Source organism: Phragmites australis, chromosome 20 (assembly GCF_958298935.1).
Source record: "Phragmites australis chromosome 20, lpPhrAust1.1, whole genome shotgun sequence".
Lineage (NCBI taxonomy): Eukaryota > Viridiplantae > Streptophyta > Magnoliopsida > Poales > Poaceae > Phragmites > Phragmites australis.
The window spans coordinates 11,356,978-11,376,075 of record NC_084940.1 but is presented as its reverse complement, the minus strand read 5'-3'; the positions used below and the strand labels follow the sequence as shown (position 1 = coordinate 11,376,075).

The following is a 19,098-nucleotide window of genomic DNA, read 5'->3' as shown; positions in this document are numbered from 1 at the left end:
GCAGCTACGAGTCATGCTTTAAGAAGCATGTGAGTCAGTTTTCCGATTTGGCCCACAAAACCGCGGGCGGATGGAGTGCACGTGACATCATCATGAAGCTTGCGTCGAGGCGAAGCTAAGTCATGAAGGCATCACGATCATCCGATGGATGGAGGATAAAATGGACAAAAATACCTCCGGTGGTAAACTTGGTGGTCAAGTTTCCTAGGCTATAAATAGAGGGGTATGGCTGGTTAGGAAGCTCACCCCTTGAGCCATCCATATGAGAGCTTTGATGTAGGGTGTTAGAGGAGAGGGAGATGAGTGCTTAGCCTATGTAATATGTGAGAGTTAAGAGATAAATCTTTGTAATTATCTAAAATACGGTTGACCTCTTTGAGTAACGAAGTTTCAGTTTTTGCAAATGCTTTAATTCCCCTCCTTCTAGTTTACTTCTATTGGTTCCCTTGCAAAGTTCTTGGTGTTTTGTTATTAATTTTTGTTTTTCTTTTTGATATGAAATTTCAACACATTGGAAAATTATTTTTCTTGATGCTAGAGACATAGAATTCACATACACATGCATATGTGATGTAGTCTTGAATTCTCTTGCCTCTAGACCATTATCTTGGAGAGTTTACTTGCTCGGTGATCTTGTCTCTGTTTCGTCATTCTTCAAAGTTGTGAGCTTTTGGGCACAAAGATACATAGAATGATTTTGAATGGAACCTATAGTTCATATTCCATCCGTAGAGTGATATTACATTAAAACTTTTTATCTTGCTTTGTCTCTCTTAGTATTTTACTTTCGCTCAAGGTTTGAGGTGCGTTGGGTGATTAAAAATAAGAGAAGACCATCTATTTCACATGAAATTGTTGAGCGCCTATTCACCCCCTCTAGTCGTCACTTTCGGTCCTACATTGGTATCAGAGCCGTTTTAATCACTTGTTGACCTTAACAGACTTTGTGATCCATAGGCAACATGGAGAGAAGTGGGAAGATTCCGCTGTTTGATGGCTGTGATTTTTTGTACTGGAAGGTGTGCATGGAGGCTTATCTCTTAAGCTAAGGAAGTGCAATTTGGGAGGTAGTTGATTCGATTTACGAGATCCCTACTGCTCGCACGACCTGGGTTCAAATCGAACAGTATGAGACCAATAACAAGACCAGAAATATTTTATTCATAAGTCTGAGTCAGAATGAGTTTGACACGGTTCAGTACCTCTGTACTTCTCGGGAGATCTGGACTACTCTCTTTCATGAAGTCACTAATCAGATTAAGGCCAGATGCTAAAGCACATACAACCAAGAGTATCAAATGTTTGTGCAGGGTCTCGGAGAGTCTTTGGATGCTATGTTTGCTCGTTTTGATGGAATTGTTAGCAATCTTTGATCAACTGGTATTTTATCCTATTTTAATCATGAGAGAGTGATCAAGCTTCTCTATGCTCTGGATCATAGCATATGAGAAATGAAGATCTCAAGCATTAAAGAGTCATCAAGTTATGACACGTTAACTTGTGATGAACTTTTCAGCAAGCTCAAGTCCACCGAGATAGCCAATGTGGCTCGGATTGGTCTCAGAAACCCACTGTCTCAGAACATAGTGTTGGTTTTCGGACCTAGAGGTGGCAACCAGTCTGAAGTTGGTGTTTCTTGTGCTAACACTTTATCTGGTGGTTTTGCTTTGTCTTCCTTGGTCTCTATCACAGAGGAGCAGGTGGATGTGCTTGATGATGAGGATCTTGCACTGATCGCGAAGAAATTCACCCGCTTGTACAACAACCACCGAGACAGGAGGAGGGACAATTCCCATGCTGCTTTGAGTGTGGTAACACCACCCACTTCAAGGTGGACTGCCCCAAGCTCAAGAAGAAGGAAGACCGCAACCACGAGTACGATAAGCACAAGAAGAAAAATAAAAAACCTTTCTTCAAGAAGAACCGCGGTAAGATGACCAAGAAGGCGGCCAATGCGGCTTCTAGGGCATTCATGGTATCTCTCAGTGTCATCGACACCTTTTCAAGCGAGGATGAGAGCTCAAAGGAAGATGAACTGCAAATGAAGAGCAAGAAGAAAGCCAAGGATCTCACAGGGCTCTGCTTCATGGCGAGCGACAAAAGCAACAATGACTCCGAGCTTGATCCCTCCCATGTATTACCTTCCTACGACTATCTTTCCATCCAAATCTATATCTTGAATGATGCTCTCGTTAGTCATGATAGGTTACTTGAGAAAGCTGCGTGTGAGTTAAAGGAGCTTAGGCCTAAGTATGAGTCTGTTTCTTCTGAGCTTGCATTGCTTAAGTCTAGACGTGATGATGAGGAGTGTAAGAGTTGTTTGGTGATTATGAGAGAACTTGCCGAGCTTCAGGCTTTGCATGCTCAAGTTGCCAGTAGACTTGAGACTGTTGAGAAGAAGGCTCTTGAGGAGGAGTCTAGGTTCACTCTCTTAGGTACTTACAAGAATTGTCCTTTGCTTGCAAAGGATGTTGAACTGAAAGCCAAACACATTAAGGAATTGGAATTTAGATCGGAGAGTGCTGAGAGTTCGAAGGATATGCAACCAAATTATTCCACTTGCACCAAGTTGAGAAGCTTTTGGTCGAGAATGAGTATCTCCTTTCTCTAGTGGAGAAATGCTCAGAGGGCAAAGGCAAATGAACTTGATCTTGGTCAAGATCAAGATGTGTGCCGATAAGGCGGGTTTGGATCTTGGGTTGGGTTTTGAGAGGGTGGTTTATAATGGGGAGAGTAAGACTGTGTTCACCACACCTACTACTTAGAAGCTGAGAAGTCCAAAATCAATACCACACCACAAACTATCAAGAAACCCATTCAACAACCCACAAAGAAGAAACCCGCATCACAACCCAAGAGAGCTCCACTACCCAAGATGAGAGAGCCTGTGAGAGAGCCCCGAGTGATCGACAGTCGAGTTCCCGAGAGACGCTACCATTGAACCTACTACTAGAGAGATGATCACTTGGTTAGGTTTTTCTTTCGCCATAGGAGAGATGAGCGGTGTGATTGGGAGTGGAGCACCCGAGACATGTATCACCCCTGTGTTGGTATACATGAGCCTTTTCCTCGCTTCAACTCACGAGTCCCTAGCGCTTTTCAGTCTCTTCCTAGATGTGTTGCCCGGCGTGGATCCTACCATGACTCATATGGTTTTGGTTCACGTGTAAGAGGTTTTGAGTCGCAGTGCTTTGGCAGACCACGCTCTCCTCGATGTGGTACTCGCTCCCAGCGTGCTAGTGCGAGAATTGATTTGGATGAACTTGCTTTTACTACATCAGGGCGGATGACCCAGTATTAGATTCCCAAGAAGTTTATGGCTAACCTGAGTACTAAGTTATCCACCTACTACTCTTCTCGCATGTAGGTGACAGGCAGATGCTTGGAGAACAAGTGGCTCATTAACTCCAGTTGTTCATGCCATATGACCGGAGATGCATCATGGTTCTCTAGCCTCACCCCGACGAAGCGGCACGAGTACATCACTTTCGGGGATGATCGGAAAAGAAGGGTGAAAGCTAAAGGTATGGTAAGGATGAATTAGAGTTTTACTCTCAAGGATGTGACTTTGGTGGAGCATCTGGGATACAATCTTCTCTTTGTATCTTAGTTTCTAGATGAGGACTTGGAAGTGCGTTTCAAACGTGATATTTCTCGAGTTCTTGATTCTTCTAGCGTTTTGATTTGCAAGATTTCCAGAGTTGGGAGAGTTTTTGGAGCTAATTTTTCTGAGTTTCTTGCTTTTTCTCGTTGTTTGATTGCTCAACCTTCTTAGCTTTGGATGTGGCATATGAGACTAGGGCACATGAGCTTCGATTTGCTTACACGTTTGAGTGCACTAGGCTTGATCCGAGGATTGTCCAAGCTCAAGTTTGAGAATAATCTTGTTTGTGCTCACTGTCGGTATGGCAAGATGGTTGTTGCCTCGCACCCACCAGTCAATCTGGTGATGACTGAACGATCGGTAAAACTTTTTCATATGGACACTGTTGGTCCTTCTCGGGTTCGTTCGGCGGGTGAGAAGTGGTATGCACTTGTCATTGTTGATGATTTCTCTCGCTACTCTTGGGTCTACTTTCTTGTGAGCAAGGATGAAGTGTTCTCACACTTTTGGAACTTGGCTTTAAGATTATTCAAGAAACTTCCTGGTGCATTGAAAGCAATTCACAGTGATAATAGCACCGAGTTTAAGAACTATCTCTTTGATGCTTTCTATCTTGAGCATGACATTGAGCATCAGTTTTCCGTCCCACGCATTCCTCAGCAGAATGACATGGTTGAGAGGAAAAATTGCACTTTGGTGGAGATGGCTAGGATGATGCTCGATGAGTATAGGACTCCCAGAAAATTTTGGACTGAGGCCATTAGCACAGCGTGCTACATCTCCAATCGGGTTTTCTTGCGCTCAATTTTAAATTTGACTTCTTATGAGTTGCGCTTTGGGAGACAGCCGAAGGTCTCACACTTGAGAGTCTTTGGTTGTCGATGCCTCATCCTAAAGCGTGGCAATCTTGATAAATTTGAGTCGCATTCTTCGGATGGCATTTTTTTGGGATATTTTCTTCATGGTCATTCTTAGAGGGTCTTTAATCTTAACACTAACACTATCATAGAGTCCTGTGATATGACCTTTGATGAATCAACCCCTTGTGCTAGTACTTCCTTTGAGTGTGCAGGTGATCATGAGATTGGTGAAAACATCTTCTTGGATGGTGACCTTCTAGCACTTGTGGATGACGAGGATGATCCACTACTTCCTACTACACTCACTCCTGAGCTGGCTCCTGCCTCTTCTACACCAGCAGAGGGTCATGTAGCCTCTTCTTCCATTTCAGCTGCTTTTGAGCCTACACCAGCAGTGTTTGAGGGGAGAGGTCCTCTCATAGTGATTGGTGATCTCAGCAAGGGGGTAACTCGTTCAAAATCTGCTCATTATTCTCACTTTACTGATTCTACATTCGTTGCTTCTTTTGATCCCCATGATGTTGGACATGCTTTATCTGATTCAAATTGGATCAATGTCATGCACGAAGAGTTAGAAAATTTTGAGAGAAACCAAGTTTGGATCCTAGTAGAACCACCTCCTAATGTTCACACAATTAGCACAAAATAGGCTTTCAAAAAAAATAGGGGGAGGATGGGTCTATAGTGAGAAACAAGGCTAGGCTTGTGGCTCAAAGTTTCACTCAAGTAGAGAGGATAGACTTTGGAGAGACCTTTGCACCAATACCTAGGCTAGAAGCCATTAGGATTCTTTTTGCATTTACGGCATCCTAAGGTTTCAAGTTGTACCAAATGGATGTCAAAAGTGCTATCTTAAATGATTTCATAGAAGAAGAGGTCTTTGTCAAGCAACCCCTAAGTTTTGAGCATCCCAAATACCCTCATAGAGTGTATATGCTTAGGAAGGTTTTGTATGGGCTTAAGTAAGCTCCTCGAGCTTGGTATGATAGGCTTAAGTCTTTCTTGCTAGAGCATGGGCATGAGATGGGGTCTGTAAATAAAACTTTGTTCAATCTTAGGCATGATAATGATTTCCTACTTGTTCAGATTTACATGGATGATATCATTTTTGGTGGTTCTTATCATGCTCTTGTGGCCAAGTTTGTAGAAACTATGAGTAGAGAATTTGAGATGTCGATAATGAGTGAGCTTAACTTCTTCCTCAGATTACAAATCAAGCAACACAAGCAAGGTTCATTCGTCCACCAGATGAAGTACACCAATGATTTACTGAAGAAGTTCAACATGAGCAATGCGAAGCCCTTGATCACATCGATGGTTATCTTGACAATGCTTGATCCGGATGAAGATGGAGAGGAGGTGGACCAGCGAGAGTACAGAAGCATGATTAGCCCCCTTCTATACCTGATGGCGACAAGACCGAACATTCACTTCGCCATTTACTTGTGTGCACGCTTCCAAGCTTCACCAAGGATGTCTCATTGTCAAGTGGTGAAACACATACTTAGGTACCTTAAGCAGACCTTGGAGTATGGTCTTTGGTATTCTGCCACTTCTTCTCTCTCTTTGAGTTTTTTGGATGTGAATTTTGCTGGTTATAGAATTGATAGGAAGCGTGACTCTAGTACCTGTCATTTCTTGGGTACTTCTCTTGTGAATTTTGCTAGTTATAGAATTGATAGGAAGCGACACTTTTCCTGGATAAGAGATAACTTGAGGATAAACTGAAGAAGAGAGAGAAATGTGCCTAAATGTTAATTCTTTTTAACCACTTGACCAATCTAAGTCTTGATTTCATATGTCCTGAACTCTTGTTTGCCTAGTTTTAGGTTGAAATTGGCTAGTTCTTCATGCTTGTATTGCCATGGCACGAGTGGATGCTTATGTGGTGGTCACTTTGAACATGATTCGGCTATATGAACTTCAATACACCAACCAGTTTTTCGGATTTATCTTGTAAAGTTTTATGCTCTTGTGTCACTATCTCTTTTTGAGCTTCTATGCAATTGTGCGCTCCACCTTCTCCGTTTCGCAGCCCTTTGGCAATTCTAGCTCTTGCTAATGCTTTGTGGTATACTTGTGAAAGCTCGTTAGAATTGCATTCATCCATTGCATAATATTTTATCCTTGATGTTTGTATTGCCAAATGGGGAGAAATCATGAAAGCAAGTCTCAAATGGGGAGAAAATGTAACATGTGCACTCATCAAGGGGGAGCATAGGGAGAGTATCTTTTGCATTTTTTTTTGCGTTTTTTTTTTGCTTTTTGGCTAGTCTCTTCTTCTCTTCGAGCCTTTACAATCTTCTTATGCCAAGTAACATGTTCTTGCTCATTCTCTAGTTTTTGGTCACTTGGATGAGCTTTTTGTGCGATCTTCAAACCTTCTTTTGTTCTTTGTGATGTTGTCAATGCACTCATCAAAGGGGAGATTGAGGAATCAAGTTAAGATGTTCCTTGGTTTATGTTGCGTGATGAGTGATTGACGTTTGTGTGGCTTTTGTTGGTTAGCATATGCATGGTTATATACTGCAATGTTGGATTTTGTCTAATCAAAGTTGAAAAGAATTGAAGTTTGTATCGTTGTCTCGGTGTAGGAAGCTTACACTTATCGGATAGTCCGATGTGAGGGTTTTTTTATCTCACCGGATAGTCCGGTGTGTGGTAGATGCGAGCACTGGAGCTTTTCAACGCAGAGACAGAGAAAAATTCATTCACTGGAAGGTCCGGTGTGGGTGAGAGTGAGTACCAGACTATTTTTTCTAGAAAATGGTGCAATTGTGAAAGTCTTGTGCGGTAGCCTCACCGGATGGTCCGGTGTGTGCACCGGTGATCACCGGAGGCTTCACCAGACAAAGATTTCCAGAGAGGTTGAAAAACTAAGTTCCAGTGATAATGTACTCGCCGGATGGTCCAGTGATGGGCGTGTGAACACCGGAGAGTATCACCGGAGTTTTTCAGTTCTGAGGCAAATGTTGAGGTGTTCACAGGATTGTCTGGTGTCAGGATTTTGAGATCACCAGACTAATTTTTCTAGAGAGAAATGCAAATCAGGTTCTAGTGGAGTTGTACTCACTGGATGGTCTGGTGTTGCACTGGTGTGAATGCCGTACTATCCGGTGTTCACATTTTTGTTACGTCTGATCTTTTTCAACTTGATTTCGATTTGGACTAATATATGATGATGTTATATTATTCTAGAGATGCATGTTTGCTGGTCTCATGGTGTGTAGGTGATGGATGCAACTTGGCGATCGACGGCGGGTGATCAGGGCTAAGCGGGGTGCTTAGTGCTGGATGATCAAGGAGGCCGGGCGGAGTCAAGGATGATCTTAGCGGTACACGTGGAGGTCAAACAAGGTAAGAGATGAAGGTTGATGAAGGTGGTGTGTTGACGAAGTCAAGCGAAGGGGACGCTGGTGCAAGTGACAAGGCGGTCCAAGGGATTGGGAGCGGGAGAGACTTGCCGACGGTCAAGATCGCAAGACGGAGGACACACATCAACGTTGAAAGACTTGTTTGAGATCAAAGTAAGCAGCTGTGAGTCATGCCTTAAGAAGCGTGCGAGTCGGTTTCCCGGTTTGGCCATAAAATCGCGGGTAAATGGAGTGCACGTGGCATCATCGCGAAGCTTGCGTCGAGGCAAAGATAAGCCATGAAGGTGCCACGGTCGTCCGATAAATGGTGGAGAAAATGGACCAAAATACCTCCGGTGGTAGTTAGGAATGTACTACAAGAGAAAGATATTTTAGAAACAGTCAAAGAAAATTGGAGGTCAAGTTTCCTAGGCTATAAATTAAGGGGTATGGCCGGTTGGGGAGCCCACTCCTTTGAGCCATCTATGTGAGAGTTTTGTGTTAGGGTGTTAGAAGAGAGGGAGATGAGTGCTCAGCCTATGTAATAGGTGAGAGTTTTGAGAGATAAATTTTTATAATCTGTCTAAAATAGGGCTGACATATTTGAGTAATGAAGTTTAAGTTTTTACATATGCTTGAATTCCCCTCCTTCTAGTTTTCCTTCTATTGGTTCACTTGCAAGTTTGCAAGTTCTCGATGCTTTGTTGTTGATTTTCGTTTTTTTTTTAGCTGAAATTTTAAAACATTGGAAAGTTGCTTTTCTTGATGTTAGAGACATAGCATTCACATATACATACATACATACATACATACATACATACATACATATATATATATATACATATATATATATATATATACATATGATGAGGTCTTGAATTTTTTTGCCTCTAGACTATCATCTTGGATAGTTTACTTGCTAGGTGATCTTATCTTTGTTTCGATTATCTTCAAAGTTGTAAGTTTTTGAGCACAAAGATATATAGAATGATTTTGAATAGAACATATGATTCATATTTCATCCGTAGAGTCATATTGCCTTAAAACTTTTCATCTTGTTTTGTCTCTCTGACTATTTTTCTTCCACTCAAGATTTGAGGTATGTTGGATGATTAAAAATAGAAGATGATCATCTATTTAAAAAAATTATTGAGACATTTATTCATCTCTCTCTAATCGTTACTTGCGATCATACGCATTGAAATTTAAAGAATACATATTAATATAGTCGTATCAACCTTGACTCGGACGATGAAATCATTAAATGGATAACATATTGCACAATGTACTATTCCGAATTGACGATCTAGATTCGCGAGGAATTTATCCACAAACAGTGATCCTTAATTTTGACCGTTCTCTTTGCAGTATTTATTCATTCACATCGAAAACTACTTTTTAAGACGTGCACATATTTTAAGATTCAAGCTTGGTAATCTTTGACTCTAGCAATGTAGTAAACGAATAAAACCAAAATTTCGTTAGAAGACCACATATCTAAACGCACGACTGTAGTAAAACTATAGTTCCATAAGGAAAAGTCTACACGTACGACTGCTATGTCCGACTAAGTTATGAGTTACAACCATGACGTGAAGCTGCATGTGATCGTACGTGTAGCAGCTTTCATTATATAATTCTATTATGCTTTAGATCATATCATAGTTCATAATATAGTATTAATGTGAAAACAAAAGAATTGACACTAGTATATAAGAATGGCAATTTGGGTTGTCAGGAACTAAAAAATATATATAAAAACCAGCCTCTCAGAAGAATTACAAAAGACACATTCTAGAAGATTCTAGAATTTTGTATCACGTCGAAGATGGAGAAGGTCACACGTGTCCGGTTGGCAAGTTTGACACCACAAGTACAGCACGCTAACCTCCCAACACCCGTCCTCCCTCGGATCCCAATCCAATGGCCTGGACGCCCCCTCCTCACCTTCTGAAGAGCGGCGGCATTGCCTCCTCGTAATTGATTTTTTTTCTCACCATCAAGAAATAACTTCACTTATTCATCGCTTGAACTCATAATCATTGATTTATATTGTCTAACATTTTATTAACACAAGTATTATTATAATCAAAGTGTTAATATTTTTAATGATAAATTATCGATTTATACCTGTTACAAACGCATAGGCTATCATGATTATTTATTTATGTTTGAGATATATGCTAAGAATTAGGTAAGAATATATATAGGTAAGAGAATGAAATAGAGATGGATGGGATATACTGAGAATAGTTCACATATCTTTCTCAGCGGCGATTATCACTTAAACTTTTTTAAGTGATAATAGAGTAATTATCCCGATATACGGAGAGAGAGTGAAAAACGAGTAATTATCTCGATATACTGAGAGATATCCGTGTGTTCAAGTCCCATGCCCAAGTTGCCTTTGCTCCTCCAGGCCCTCCTCTTTCCTGCAGACGCGAAGCAGCGCAGCACAAAAACCGGCGGCGCGAATGGAGAAGAGCAATGGAGGCAGCGCCCCGCCGCCGCCGCTGCCGCCGCCGCCGCTCCACATGGAAGATTTTCCGCTGGAGGGAAAGAAGCCCGTCAAGAACCCCTTCGTCCCCATCGGTACGCGCCTCCATCTCTCTAGCGTGGCGCCAGCTAGCGGTCCCCTTTTTTGCCCTTGCGGACGGTCAGGAGTAGGATCGGTCGCCGCGGCCCGGAACCGGGTGGCCCAACGGGTTGGATACTGGGTGCTCCAGCGTCGGACTGGGGATCGTGCAGCGTTGCTCTAGGATTGTCGATTGCGGGGTGGTGATTCTTGGGGGGGGGGGGGGTTAGGCGCTGGATTGTTGTGGGAGATCTAGGACCGTTATTTTCTAGGATCGCATGTTTTGCTAGCACCGGGCTTATGACAAGGCCAGATTGATGGATTAGCATGTTTAAAAATCAAATTGTGTCAGCTGGTGTAAAATTTAATGGTTGCTTTACTACTTCGTAAATCATAGCGGCTGCAATTTGTCTGTCCGTTTTAGTTCTCTTGCATCGCATGCATTCTTGTGTACATCAACCAATAACTGCGCCGTGCTCAATTGGAGAACGTGAAATTTGAGGTAGTATACCGGAGGCTGTTCTATCGCCTTCTTGTATGCAGACTCTGGTTCAATGTTTGGCTTCATCGGCCATCAAATAGTAGGATTCCCCCCTAGGCCCTAACACATCTCCATGTTGGGTTCCTTTTTCGTGGATTGGGTTGGACATTGTGTAATGGACCTGAAGCTGAAGGCGGTTTGGATGGATAGTTATTCAATGGCAACATTTACGGTTTTCTTTTAAAATTTCATGTACCTCTATGAATGGCTGACAAAGGCTGAGTTGCTTAGGTACATGGTAGGAGTATCATAATTTCTTATCCTATATGTGCATTGTGTCGATCCAACATCTGCTTTGGCGGATATGAATTACTAGGAGTTAAGTAGCTTGAAGACATCTTGTGCTTTTATTGGTTAATTGACCTTTCTTGTTTGATATAATGCTCTTGTCCCAGTCCCAGTCCCAGTCCCACTAAGGTAGGGGTTAGGGGAGGAAACAAGCTGACCCCAAGAGGACAACCTTAGGCACCGCTGGCTCATTTGCAGAATGCAACTGAATTGAGCCATCTTAATTTGATGTGAGCAAGGAATATCTGCTCAGCACCACTAATGACCAGGCGACTCATGAACTTGTTTCTGGGAGGGTTTATATTTTCTCAATCTTATAATGTATGGTTGCTTGGGAGGTTACTCTCTGAGTTCTAATTTCTAAAGCCACTGAAACTCATAAAGTTGATTTCTCATTAATACAACTGTTATTAGCTTATAAAATGTTTTCATCAATATTTTTTAAGTGGGTTGTAAGAGTATTTTGCTCCTTGGTGTGATCTTGATGGAAACAAATACGAGGCAGCTAGGGTAGCTCATGGTAAATTATAAATATCTTAGATGGGTATGTGAAACTTCATCTGTTTTTGGTCGGGCACAAGCACTGGGGATGCTTGGGTTGTTCTGTTGGTTCTTATGTACAAAGAATAGATGTCGAAGTCAGGATGTGTAGCACCTCCATAAGCGCATCTTCTCCTTTCCTTGAACACCACTTCAAGCATCCATTTTGAAGATGCCCTTATAAGTCATAGTATATGTGAAGCTTCTTCAAGAAGCGGATGTTGCGGAACTAGTGAAACTATTTTGAGGCCTTTATCACAGTTCTGCTTATTGACATCTACTAGCCATCTAGCGCTTTAGGGTTAACTTATCAAGTATAAGAAAGGCCGAAGTCCTAGCAGTATTTATATACAGTTCTACACTGCGGATTTAGTAGGAAGTCTCATGAAGTCTCTGATCGTTTCTAATTTTGTCATCCTTGCTTTGCTTAATTCTCATTTAAACATTTCATAACATTCGATCACATATTTAACTGCGCTTTATGGATCCGACAATCATATGTTTTTTGTTGTATTTAACAGTTGCCAATGATACTTACTGTGATGAAGCAGATGGAAACTGGACTGGGGATACTAATTCACTGCTAAAAAATGTTAATTTATCTATGCATGCCTTCACCTTCTATAATCACTTGAAGCACTTCATGTCTCATCAAACGTTGCATTATTTCAGGTGCATTGGTCACCGCTGGCGTTCTGACCGCTGGTCTGATCAGTTTCCGATATGGGAACTCTCAACTGGGCCAGAAACTGATGAGGGCACGTGTGATTGCTCAAGGCGCAACAGTTGCTCTGATGATGGGCAGTGCTTACTACTATGGTGACCAAATCAAGCTGTTCAAGAAAGGGTCTAGCCCATGAACTTTACTGTTTTTCTAGTATATGGAATGTCACATGCACTGAAGTTCCATGTTCATAACATTGGGCTTAACCATGTCGTTTTGGCCTGACACCACATGTGATGGCTAACTAGGAATCAGTATTGGTTCATTCAGCTGGCTTGAGAATAACGCCATTGTTTGTCAATCAAGTTAGGTATCATTTCTTATTACATGTTAAATGTCTGTTGTGTTGTCTGGTGGCACACGCTGAGATGATAATCTTCTTCTTTCGAACAATTCGTCTGAAATGTTATCTATATGATTGCATGATTATCAGCTCAGGCCTATGTCACTCAAGATAGTGCACCAAACTAGTGTATCGAGATATTGTGCCTTGACCACAAACCGAACATGCTGCGCATAATGTTATATGAAACTTGGTTGAGACTAAGATTGCCATCAGGGAAGCAGTTAATATGGTGCATTCCCAAACTCTGTAATTCACCTTACCATCTGCAAATGGTGGTCAGAGTCGGAGACCTGAAATGTGATCGATCAACAAACACAACATTAAACATAACGCAAATGAGTGAGGTTGAGGCATTCTGCAGATTTGAATGTTGGTAAGAAAGCTCAAGTCCTCTCTTATGAATGATGAAAAATGAGAAATATGTGTTGTAGAGTAAACGGAGACATGAATTAGTTTCTTTGGCAATCCCCACAGTATATTATTAGCCATGTTATGTCATACTAAGTGTTGTAATATTTGTCATTATACAAAAAAAGATATTGTACCACATATTGAACTCAATAATATAAGTATATTATATATATAAATTAATTTTTGATCATTCTTGATTTTCTATATATAGATTTTACGACACACACCAGATGGAGGAGAAAATTTATTTAGTGGATAGTTGTACCACTAACACTATATTAAGAAAAACTAAATATTTTCATACTCTTAAAAAGAGACAAGAAAATATTAAAACCATCACAAGACGCGATGTTTTGATTATTGGTTCTAGCAGAGCCACTATCATTCTCTCAATGGATACTCAAATTGTAATCGAGGATGCACTCTTGTATCTTGATTCAACTCGTACCTTGTTGAGTTATAAAGATATCCGTTAAAATGGTTTTCACATATAAACCTATAATGGCAACAATGATGAATATCTCTTCAGTACAAAAAATAACGGATATAATAAGCAAGTACTTGAGCGAATTCCTTCTTTATCCTCTATATTGTACTATATATACATTAAACTTGTTCCATATGTTACGTTCAAGATAATTCCACGTGTTGCGGACCGTGCAGGATAGGCGGGTCATGCCAGCCAGATGGGATGCACCAAGCTGCATCGTAGCAGACAGCGCCGGCCAGACAGGTTATGCCTAGCCAAGTGGGCTGGCTTAGGCTCTCGGCTGAGCTATCGGCTCGGCTCACATAGCCACTAGGCCGGCTTAGTTGCTAGACCGGCTCGGCCGTGGGCTACATAGTGCCTTCAAAGGCCTATATGGGCCGAAATACAGAAATACAGCATATTTTTTATAAACCTCGCGGGTTTTATTACAATTATGCACTGCTTTTAAAATATAATATCAATTATATTGTACTCTTGCATTTTAGTCATTCAAACTTTAAATATTTGCAAGACTTAATGTATTACTGTATTGTAATCATATTACGTCCGTAATATGTTCAATATATTGCAGTTTTAATACATTAATATTCCATGCAATCTCTTATCGCATATTTTTATTGGAATAATTTTTCTATTATTATTTATTTGAGCATTGGCTTAAATAATTCACATAATTTACTAAAATTCTATTAAATTGATGATTACCTTTTTAATAATGTTGGCATAGCACAAGGCATTTGAGACTATAATATTGACTGCGATTGTAGTGTCATCCACCTTAATTGAACGGAGTCCATGTCTATAGGAGCGAGTTATCTTGCTCAATACTACGAGGTCTACACTATATTGGTGACTAGCTTCATCATGCCTATTGCACATTTTTATTACAGAGTTTATGTGTTGGATGTGATTGGATTGCCACCTATTCTATCAGGAATTGCGTCCAACATATTAGCATCGATATATTGCCTGTTATATATTGAAGGTCTACATCATTTGTCATTACTGACATATCTTGACTAGCATTTTTAATCAATTGCAACATTTGCCATTATTTAATCTCTTAGTAAATTAATGTATGTCATCTCATGTAGGACATGGTTGGCATTTCTAAAAAGAAATTTCCAGAACTTGCACTAGATAGTAGTAATTACTTGACTTGGGCAGACGATGTCAAAATCAATTTGACTGCTTGGAAGTTTTTATTACCACCATAACTCCACCACTAAAGAATGTTGATCATATTCATGAGCATTCTAAATATGTAACTTTGTATTTTTATTGCATCACCTCCATTCAGATCTAAAATCTGAGTATTTAATGGAGGACGATCCATTTTCTCGTTAGACCTCCCTCAAGGAGCGTTATGAAAGATAAAAATATGTTATCCTACCCGAAGCTTAACGCGAACGGTCTCTCCTTCATTTTTTCGACTTTCGGACCATAACAGATTATAATTCTCAAGTTCACAAAATCTGCTCCAAGTTGAAATTCTATGATTATACAGTTTTGGATAACGATAGGATTGAAAAAACTTTATGCAGTTTCTATCTATTTTTTCGTGTATTTTAACAGCAATATCGACAATAGAAATACAAAAAGTATTCTGAGTTATTATATACATCACTTCAGGCTAAAAAACATGATGAACTTATAATGAAGATTCATCAAAATCACCCAATGGGTGTAGCACCTTTTCTGAAGTATATGCTAAAACTCAGGATATAAGTAAACTTTGTGATCGCAAATGGAACAACAAGAAATCCAATGGAAAGTGGTAGTTTTCCAACATGTAGGAAAAGAGTGGAATTGACAAGGGCAAAGATATTTTCATTAGAAATGATAATAAAGACAACTCTCAATTTTGTCCTAGGTGTGTGTAGAAAAAATGGCACTATTAGACCAAATTGTGATTTTGGTGATTAATGATAACATAGTCATTGAGACTAATATGTTTGTCAAGAATATATATTATTAGCTCTCATGAATACAATACATGAAGAAGCCACCAAAGTAAGGATAAAGTTTGGATTGAATTGGACAAGTCCTAGAAAAAATGATTACACCGGATGGTCCGATGCTAGACAAGTTTGTACACGCAGGAGTTTTATATCCAGATGTAGTTGACCTCACCAGGTAGTCTGGTGTTAAGAAAGTTCAACACACCGGGCAATGAACAGTGCAAAGAGAAAACAAAAGACCCCACCGGATGGTCTGGTGCTTAGAAAGTGTGCTCACCAGAGCATTTCTGACAGTGGGAGATGATCACCTCACCGGATGATCTAGTGCTCAATGAAGCAGTACACACTAGAGCATTTCCAGAAGAAGGCAGCTGAAGATCAACAAACTGGAAGGTTCGGTGATTGGAGATGTACTCCCCAGAGTATTGCGCCGGAGCATTTTCTGTAGAGAAGGATTCAAATGTTGAAGACAAAAGATCAACTCACCAGATGGTCTAGTGATATATGTGTATACATTAAAGGATCACACTGGAGTATTTTGTGTATATAAGAATGAAGTAGCTCGGTTGGCTCAAGATAACTCACTGGATAGTCCGGTGATGGTTTGAAGGTTACACCGAATAGTCTGGTATTCACAGAGGTTTTAAGTAGGGTTCTAACAGCTAGTTTCTGAGGTTGTATTCACTGGATGATCCCGTGTTAGTACTACTACTATCATCGGATCATCTGGTGCTTATAGTAAAGTTGAGCCGTTGGGGCAACAACTAATTGGCGGGTTTGAGGCTATAAATACCCACCCACTCAGCCATTTGAAGGTATTGGAGTCTAGAGAAACTTGGATACACTTGAGAAGACATCTAAGTCACTATAGTGCTTAATGTGATCATCCAAGGCAATTAAGTACATGATTAGTGATTATAGGCCTAGAGAGAGTGTTGCTAGGTGATTGCTTCCTAGAAAGTGGATTAAGGAGTTATCCTAGCTTGTACCGGGTGGTATGCCAATGCCTTCGAGTCTTGGTGACTCGCCGGCATCTTGAGCCAGAGTTGCTCAAGCTTGTTTACCCTCCAACTTGGTGTGGAGCAGTGACAAGACGCTTGTACAAGGATGCGGAGACCCTTGCCTTGGTGTCTCAAGCTGACGATGATAAGTTACCGGGAGAAAGGTTAGTGGTATGACCTTGCCTTTGTGGTTTGGTGGCTCATCTGGGTTGAGGTCTTGCCTTTGTGACTTGGTAGCTCAAGAGCTATGACCGGAATAGTCTTAGAAACTGGGAGCATATCCTTGGTAGAGCTCCAACGTGGACTAGGGGTGACGAGTTTGCTCTCTCTACCTTATTTACGTTTCTGCATTTACATACTTGCAACTTACCTTCCTAGATAGGTTGCAAGCTCTTTTGATCGGTAGAGTAGACACACTAGATAAATCTATAGCACATTTAGATATAAATTGATATAGGAGCTGAATAGATTCTAAGTGTCATAATTCACCCCCCTTAGGACGTCACCGATCTTCACAGTGTAGATGTATGACTCATCGTGCAAACAAATGCCAGATTCTCAAACTTTTGGTGGATTTGTATCTCAAATCCATTGGGCAAGGCAAGCAAGTACAAGGGGATAAGTTTGAAGCCCACTTCAATGCACAAATAGAAGACACTCTGCTAGCAGTCTATTCTTAAACCATTCCTCTTATGAAGAACAATAATTTGGTAAGACAAAAGGAGGAGGATCTCCTTAGTGTTGATGACATTCTTGTGGAATTTCCTTCCCAAGATATGTTTGGAGACCTTACTTATTTTCCTAATCATTCCATAAATATCATAAACCTTCTATTATCCTACTTGATGTTGAGTATTGTATATATTTATATACAATAATGTCTATCAAGATATGATAACCAACAAAATCAGCATTGCATGTATTCTATATGTAAGTTAAATTCCTAGTGAATTTTCTCTTATATATATATAGAAATTTTATTAGAAGCAATCAGATGAAGTAGGAAATATGTTTAGTAGACAGTTGTACCACTAATACAAAATCAAGGGAGACTAAATGTTTTTATACTATTAAAAAGAGGCAAGGAAATATTATAACTATCGCATGACACGATGCTTTGATTGTCGGTTCCGACAGAACCACAATCATTGTCCCAAATGGGTACTCAAATAGTAATCGAGGGATGTACTCTTGTATCTTGATTCTACATGTACTCTATTAAGCTACAAAGATATCCATCAAAATATTTCCACATAGAAACCCATAATGACAACAAAAATAAATATTTCTTCATCACTAAGAGTAATGGATATCACAAGCAAGTTCATGAGAGGACTCCATTTTCATCTAAATTTTATTATACATACATTGGTCACATATCACATGTTGCGTTCAAGATACTTTCAAAATCTTCAAAAATTCAAGACTTGGTATGATCTCCTTGGTTATCCTGATATAGGGATGATGAGAAAAAATATCAACAATTTTGTTGGTCACAATATAAATATTGCAAAATTCTCAAAATCCTCATATTTTATGTGCACCGCATGTGCCACAGGAAAATTAATTTTAAGGCCCTCTTACCTTGAAATTAAAAATGAACCACTAACTTTCTTTGAACACATTCAAGGTGATATATGTGGTCCCATTCAACCATTATCTAGACCATTCAGGTATTTTTTTTGGTGATCATAGATGCATCTACAAATTTATTACTCAGATTATCAAATTATGAGCAAATTGTACTAAACACAGGATAAATTCCATAAAAATGGACAATGGTGTTGAATTCAATTCATGAGTCTTCAATAATTATTGTATGGCCTTAGGCGTTAATTTGGGGCATTAAGTACCTTATTTGTACACACCAAAAATAGTCTAGCTGAATCTCTCATCAGCAGAGTTAAATTAATTGCATGACCATGTTAGAATTGAAATTTACCAACCTCATGTTGGTAGTTAAGTAGTCTTACACGCCGCATATTTAATTAAAACCAGACCAATTGTATATCATACAGTTTTCCTGTTGTAGTTAGTACGTGAAAATCAAATAAGTATTTCACATATGCGAAAAATCGGTTACATAATATACGTACATATATCACCACCATAGTGTACATAAATGGATCCTCGACGAAATTTTGGGATCTATATAAGGTATAATTATTCATCAATCATAAAATACCTTAAGCCCCTATCAGTGGACTTATTCACAGGTCGGTACACCGATGAGGATAATTTTCAGCCATTAAGGGGAGATCACAAGTACCACAAAGAATGTCAGAAAATAGATTGGAATGTCACATAAACTCAGTCCTTACATAAAGTCAATTAGTCCTTAGATCCATATATTAAAGAATCTAAACAATAAGTTGAAAGATTCATATGTTCGCAACACATTGCA

At 39.9% G+C, this 19,098-nt stretch overlaps 1 protein-coding gene across 1 annotated transcript; it reads left to right on the top strand.

The window, feature by feature from the left end:
* The first annotated feature begins 10,200 nt into the window (after positions 1-10,200).
* Positions 10,201-12,878, top strand: LOC133902531 (RING-H2 finger protein ATL48-like). The gene is made up of 2 exons (XM_062344146.1): positions 10,201-10,409; positions 12,434-12,878. The coding sequence occupies exons 1-2, from the start codon at positions 10,292-10,294 to the stop codon at positions 12,619-12,621; spliced, it is 306 nt and encodes a 101-aa protein (XP_062200130.1). The 5' UTR covers positions 10,201-10,291; the 3' UTR covers positions 12,622-12,878.
* Positions 12,879-19,098: the final 6,220 nt, after the last annotated feature.